Source organism: Nicotiana attenuata, unplaced genomic scaffold, assembly GCF_001879085.1.
Source record: "Nicotiana attenuata strain UT unplaced genomic scaffold, NIATTr2, whole genome shotgun sequence".
Lineage (NCBI taxonomy): Eukaryota > Viridiplantae > Streptophyta > Magnoliopsida > Solanales > Solanaceae > Nicotiana > Nicotiana attenuata.
Genome location: NW_017671312.1, coordinates 27,543 through 35,018, shown reverse-complemented (window position 1 = coordinate 35,018; position 7,476 = coordinate 27,543). Strand labels below are relative to the sequence as shown.

Below are 7,476 nucleotides of genomic sequence, written 5' to 3'. Positions count from 1 at the left end.
GGAAGATGTCCTTAGTAGCAATGACGATGAACCGCTCCATCCATCTGCAGTCATTTTTGTCATCTACACTGGTGAAGAGAGCGTGGTGAACACGCTTGCTAATGTTTATGACTCTCCCACGAAAAATCTTGGGAGAGTAAAGGTTCATTATGTGTGCAATGGTTAGGGTTTCCTCGGTCTTAGTGCACAGTTGACAAAGGCAGGCCACCGTCCGCCATGTAGATAGGCTTAGTTATGCTAAGCAGACCTGATACTTCTGGCAAAACTCCAAAATTATTAGGTCGAGCCCTTCACTTGACCCCAGGGAGAGTGGACCCAAGGTAAAGGGATATGTATAGACATACATAAACCCCTCCTTGGAGTAAGTAACTCGCTCTACCATATCCGGGGCGAGGATTTCGATATTGAGGCAGTTGTAGTCCTCCTTCATAGTTGGGATACTAGAAGGGCAAATGGAGGAGGGAAGCCTGCGAACTGGCCAAAACCGGTGGCCTTGGGAAGATGTAGAAGGAGCTTTTACTTGAAGGTTGTTTGCAGTACTGAGTTGAAGGGGAATTATGGTGCTAACAGTTGGATGTTCAGACTCAATGTCAACCTCCTTGTCTTTGTTTTACTTTGGGCCTCCATTGAAGAAAAGACCATTATTACCAAAAGAAGCGGTGTATGAGGAAATGGTGGTAAAAAGCTTTGTAAAAGGAAGAGTTCTTGCTGGGGAAGTTGGAGGTTGTGAAAGTTTTCTAAGTTGATGTAAAGAAGAAGAAAGGCTTATGAAAATTGTGGGAGTAAAGAAGTATGAATGATGAGTAGTAGATGTTATGGACGAAAAAAATATAGTCATGATTACCTTGAAAACCGGCGAAAATATTTGTTGTATCGTGGGTCAACACGTGTCGGGTTATTAAATGCGAGAAGACGTGCGTTCTTTCAAATGTGAGAGACTATTCTTGAACTTTCTCGCCAAGTAAGGAATCTTCACCTACTTCCATTAACACTAAGCTGCGTCATCGAAAAAATAGGGAGACTATCTGTATGAGGTAAAATTGGTTGATAACAAGTGGCTGAATGGTAAGATGGCACATGGAGCTGAAGATAGACAAAAGACGAGTTGGGAAACAACTAGTACCAATGCGGTGTGTGTGATCGGTACTGGATGGATTTCGAAGGGAACATAGTCGGCGGTAGAATTTCAAAGATTTGCCATCGGACAACATTCAATGAGGGAATATTTGCAGGCGTTTAACGAGTAGCCGTTACAGAGAATATTGGCATTGAAGGCCTGCCGTCACTCATCGATGACCCTTTTATTATCATTCAAAAAGGAGTTTGATCCTAGGATCTTGTTTCCCTAGGTAGAACAATAAATATTGGAGTTGACAATGATTGTAGGGACATGAAACACTCTGGACGCAAAAGCTATACTATTTTGCTCTCATTCTTTACTATTTAGCTCTCAATTCAATAGCTTCATCATCTATTTGTCTTTATTTTCACTTTTGCTATCGGAAAGGTTGAGTTTGGAGCCAGGTTTGTTATTTTCTTTGATTTCAATCGCTAAATCTTAATTCAGTCTTATTCTTTATCGCTTTTGCGTCAAATCTATTCGCTTGGCTATAACCACGTTACAAATTAAACTGTAATATTTTATCGGTAAGCAGAAACAAAGGGAGTACTATTATTAACCGTACCAATTTGTATGTTCTTTCCAGAAAATGAAAATATTTGTCCATACTTAACTGGCCCCTTTTACTAGTGTATAGCAAAACATTATGCTGTCAGAACTTTATTCCATAAATGTTGAACTTGCGACCAGAAGAAAGATTAAGTGACTTCATCTATCTATTAACCAACCCCTTCTAGTTTTCTGTTCATCCTTTCTGCCGTTCTCCAAAGAAAAAAAAAGTTATTTCTCACACACATAAATAGAAAAGAACAAAGAGAAGCAGATAATGCTAAAGAGGCAAGATTCTTTAATGGCATCGGCTCGTCGTCAAAAACCACTGCCACCAGAAAATCACCATGTTGTTAAGTCTATTGGATGCATGTCAGGCATCTTTCAGATTATCTCCAAATACCAAACCAAAACCAAACGCCTTACTTCTGGAAGAAAGCAAGGAAAAAGCTACAGTTCATCACCAAGAAGAGCGTCTTCTCCACAAAAAGTAGTAGGGAAACATGAAAAAGATCACCTAAAGGTACCAAGAAGTCCCATAATATCACCAGACATCCGACGAACGCCGAATAACTCGCCGGGAAACGTAAAAAAAGAGCCAGCATTAGTGGCACGGCTGATGGGGTTGGAGGAAATCCCTCCACCAGCTGATTATAGGGCAGAGGACGACTCCAATGAGATAAATAGAAGGAAGCTTTTACAAGCCTTGGCGAAGTGCAATGACGATTTAGAGTCGATCAGGAAAATTATAAAGTCAGCAGAAAGGGTTAGCGAAAGTGGTGATTCAATGGAGAGGAGACGCCGGCCCGGTCGCGTCTGCGCGTTGGACGAGTTAACTCGGTCACCTTTCTCCAAAGTTAAAGATAGTGGTACGTTTTCTTCTTGCTTTGCGCTTTTCCATTTTTTACTTTCTCTATAATAATTCATGGAACTAATTTTCATTTACAATATATATATGTAAATATAGATTGAACTCGATTGTACTTGATGATTAAATTTGATCATCAAGTGTAATCGACTTCATAACATCTTTTTGTATGTAAAATAATGATCAAAATTCCTTCTTTATATATTTCTCGTTTTTAATTAACCTTTAGTATTTTAGAGTGAAAAGTTTCATGCCTAAAATTCAAGGAGGAAAAGGAAGAGATAGTCTTCCCTTCTACTGAAAACCCATTCTCATACATAGGACACTTAAAAAGTTACGGATAGAGCATAAAATCATACGATATAAAAATAAAGAAGAAAATCCTTGGATTCTTTGAGAAATTCATAAACAATCACCAAAAGAAGGAACTTAGAAATTATATATATATATATATATATATATATATATATATATATATATATATATAATTCTGAATTTTTGTTGAAAGAAATTATAGTATCCGTATCTTTGGGATTGGGAATTTCCACAAGTACATTCCCTTGAAGTGGAGACAAACTGCTATATTCGTGCGTAAAGTTATCCTAGTATATCTTAGAATTTCCTAAAGTAATGGAAAACCATCATATCATGACGAGCATGGACCAGTTCGTCATTATATCACCTTTGGCATTCAAAGGAAGCTTTCACTCCCTCTGTGACCAGAATTTAAATTAATTTAAGGTTGAAAATAACGACTATTGAAAAGTGTGTTCTATAGGAGGAAAACCTTTTACTTTTTTAATTGTCTTCTGAATAAGTTTACTGTGTATGACATAGGGTACTCCTTCAACATATAGAATAGAAAATATTTTTTTTTTTCACCCGGTGTTTGGTAACCGCATTAGAGCCCGACTATATTCGGATTTGCGCCGCGTAAGCCCCCATTCGGAGGGAAACGCTCCCTACCAAAGATTTTTCCATACCCAGGGCTCGAACTCGAGACATCTGCTTAAGGGAAAAACAGCCTCATCCGCTGCGCCACATCCTTCGGTGGTGTAGGGACCTTTTTGGTTGTGATAAATGGTAGACGCCATTTTATCCTTTTTGGTTAATAGAATGTTTTTTCTTGAAGAAATTTACAATTACAGCTACCTGATACAAGAAAATAAATCGATCGAGTAAAAATCTTTTTGTCGTACGTACCAAACATACCAAGAGGATAAGTTCGTTGCGTTTACTAATATTGTTCCTTCTTACGACATTTGTTCACTTCTTGATCTTTTATTACATTGAAATAGAATTAACAAAAAGAAAAAAAAAATATTAGCAGTAGAAATATGAATTTATCTTTGGCAACGGTCTCAAGATCTATGAGGGGGCCGTGGTCCATGAAATCTTTTGCTAAAGCTTCAATTGTTTGCCTCCACATAATAGCAATAATTAGTCATGATTCAGTCAAGAAATGATGAGAAAGCGCATGTGAAAAAGATATTTAATTTCTCCCCAAAATTATAAAAGCAAAGCAAATGTGTTATTCAATCTTCTTACTTTTGGTAATACGCAGTTCCACTTTCTCAGAAATTATGGGTCCACTTTCCACTACATGTATTTCTTCTATATTTTAATGTTGCAATTTATGTGAACCTGTTTGACTGGGTACGGAGTTTAAAAAAAAAATAAAGACTTTTGGAATTTGTGGTCTTAAACAAGTTAAAAAAGGGGCCCATAGTATTTGTGTGGTTATAAAAGCATCTCATTAAGGGTAGAAATGTAAGTTTAAGCAAAATTATTTCCAAATATAAAAAGGGGTCATTCTTTTTGGAACAGACCAAAAACAAAATAGGTTCACATAAATTGGAACAATATTTTAACCTTTCCTATCACATTTTATAGTTTATATCATAAACAATGGTAGGACTATATGATAAGAGGAGATTAGAGGTTCATATAATAATTAGTCCTTGACACGCGAGATCATTGTATCCCCTGTTTAACCTAAATTTTGATGATTAGATATATAACAATCAAATTAATGAGATTTACGGCTCAAGCGACGTGATTAAACCAAATTAGACCAATCTTTCGATAGTATAAAAAGGAGCAAATGAAGTAAAGTAGTGATAATAACGACAGAAATGATAACAACAATGTGAAAAGAGTAATTCTTATTCTCGATTCAAGCGGATTAATAGTGAACAACAATGTAGACTACTAGAGAGAGTAGAGAACTTGATAGAATTTTAGTGTAGTATGTTAATATGCTATTTTCCACGCTTGCCATTTATTGGACCAAAGAATCTTTGCTCCGATATATTTATTAGCAATATATATCGCTTCTAGGTTAAGGAGAAACGCTAATTGATAATGTAATTCATATACCAATGGATAAATCTGTATGTAATCGCTAAATCGCTTGATAATTTATTTATTGCTAAAAAAAGCTCGTTGCTAGTATTTACCAACGGATCTGAATACCTTACAGCTTGTTTGGATGGTTGTTTCCCGTTGTATCGTATTGTATTGTTATCCCAAAATAATGTTTGTTTTGATTGTTTCATTATAATTGGTTGTATTGTATTGTTAAATCCATTGTTTCGGAACAATGAAAAGTCCCCTTTTTTTAAACAATCGATTTGGTGTGGTGGGATTGTTTCCTATTTTTCTTTCCAATTATGCCCTAACTTATTACTCCACAATTCTATTTTACCTTTACCTTTCTTTTCTATTTTAACTCCAAATCTCAAACCTATAACCTGCTTTGTTTTTCTTCAAAACTTTTGCCGCCAACGTTAAAGGTGTTTTGCCGCCTTCTGTTTTATTTTTTTCTCCTAATTTGCTATTAACTCAATTCTAATTAGTTGTGCTCCTTTGGTTTGCCTTCTTCTGTCTCCCTCATTTGTTCTGCTTTCTTAAGGTGTTTTGCCTCCTTCTATTTTATTTTTTTAAATTATTTTTATGCATAATTTTTGCTAAATTTAATATTTAAATAATTGATGATATTTTAGTTAACTTATCAGTTACAGTACAGTACGATACAGTCAAACCAAATAGCAAAATATTATTTAACAATAACAAACAATACAATCTATCCAAACATTGTATTCATAAAACGATACAATACAGTACGATACAGTACAATACAATATATTATAAAACGATGAGGAGCAATGATCCAAACAGAGTGTTAGATAAATTTAGCAACGAACGATCGGTCAATAAATTGCATATAAGTTCATTGATAATTTTCTTTACTAGATGGAGATTTTTGTTGATAAATGTACGACCCACATTCGATTGTTATTTTGTTGGTTAATTTACTAACGAAAAAATCAGTTGGTAAAACCAGTTATTTATTTTTATATTTGGTTGGAAATTGTGAGTATTTGTAGCAAAAGTACAAAAAGAAAATAAATTATTTAGTAAATATACGTTTCCAATATTAGTTTTGTGTAATAAGAATGTGCGATCAAGACTAAAAGGCAAGTTCTATAAACTGGTGGTTAGACCGACGATGTTATATAGGGAGGAGTGCTGGCCCGTCAAGAAGTCCCGTGTCCAGAAGATGAAGGTAGCTGAAGTGAGGAAGTTGAGATGGATGTATGGGCATACCAAGAAAGATAAGATTAGGAACGAAGTTATTAGGGACAAGGCGGGTGTGGCCTTGGTGGAGGACAAAGTGCGGGAATCGAGGCTGAGATAGTTTGGGCAAGTGCAGAGGAGAGCCATAGATGCCTCGGTTAGGAGGTGTGAGAGGTTGACCATTGCAGGTCTAAAGAAGGGAAGGGTAGGCCAAAGAAGTATTGGGGCGAGGTGATTAGGCAGGATATGTCAGTGCTCCAGCCGAGGACAAGACCCTCGATAGGAAAGGGTGAAGGTCGAGAATAAGGGTGGAAGATTGACAGATAGTTGTAAGTCTCTTTGTCTAATCAATAGTACTAGTACTATTTTTGTATTTTTCTCATTCCTCGTTCTTTATATTACATGTTATATACCCCTTGTTCCTATTATATTGTTGTTACCACTATTTGTTACTTTTTTATTTACTGTTCCTTGAGCCGATGGTTTATTGGAAATAGTCTTTCTATCTTTACAAGGTAGAGGTAAGGTCTGTGTAAACACTACCCTTCCCAGACCTTACCCGTGAGATTTTACTGGGTTTGTAGTTGTTATTGTTGTTGTACGTTTCCGGTATTACTAGTAAGATCAATAAAACTGCCAAAAATAGTTTCAACTTTATGGTAGATTATTTGTACACATGTTTAGCGAAAGCGAATAATTAACACTATTATACGTAATTACACAATAGTAAATTTCCTTTTTCATTTTTGAAGGGCGCATCACACAACAACAGAAGCCATTGAGAAGGATCAATAAGCTGAAGGCATATGAAACTGTTGATATTATCAAGACATTTACAAACAACGAGCCATTTCAGAGGAAGACAGCGGCTACAGCTTCGCCAATATGTTGCAGCAAAGCCATGATTCAAAGTGTGGAGGAAGTGTGCTATGACATCGCGTGGGGGCAAAAGAGAGAGACAGGAAGAATAGGGCTTGTCTTACAAGATCAAATTTGCAGGGACATGATTGAAGAGCTCGTCAAAGAAATGGATCAGGTTTTCTTGCGTTCTTTACCGTTTATAGCATGTAAGAAAAGGCTTTACTTCTAAAAGTTACAACAGTACTGTTTTCATTTTATTTTTTATTATTTTCGGTTTGATTAGTTAGTCCTTTTATGTCATATATATATATATATATATATATATATATATATATATATATATATATATATATATATATATTGAGATACTTAATCATTATTATTGCCAATTATTATTGAGACAAAAATTCTAAAGCTTCTTCCTTAACTTCAATAATCAATCGCCAAAATCGGAGGTAGAATCATGAATAATAATTAAATTAGAGTGAAGAACACTTAT

General features: G+C 35.6%; 1 protein-coding gene across 1 annotated transcript; it reads left to right on the top strand.

Annotated features, from left to right (window-relative positions):
- Positions 1 to 1,711: 1,711 nt before the first annotated feature.
- LOC109207473 lies at positions 1,712 to 7,273 on the top strand. Its single transcript, XM_019370402.1, has 2 exons — positions 1,712 to 2,538; positions 6,869 to 7,273. Exons 1-2 carry the CDS (start codon positions 1,947 to 1,949, stop codon positions 7,204 to 7,206), a joined length of 930 nt encoding a protein of 309 aa, XP_019225947.1. The 5' UTR covers positions 1,712 to 1,946; the 3' UTR covers positions 7,207 to 7,273.
- The last annotated feature ends 203 nt before the right edge of the window (positions 7,274 to 7,476 follow it).

Coding starts and splice junctions, on each gene's coding strand:
- LOC109207473 (XM_019370402.1), top strand. CDS start 1,947: ATGCTAAAGAGGCAAGATTCTTTAATGGCATCGGCTCGTCGTCAAAAA. Junction 2,539..6,868: donor CTCCAAAGTTAAAGATAGTG/GTACGTTTTCTT, acceptor TCATTTTTGAAG/GGCGCATCACACAACAACAG.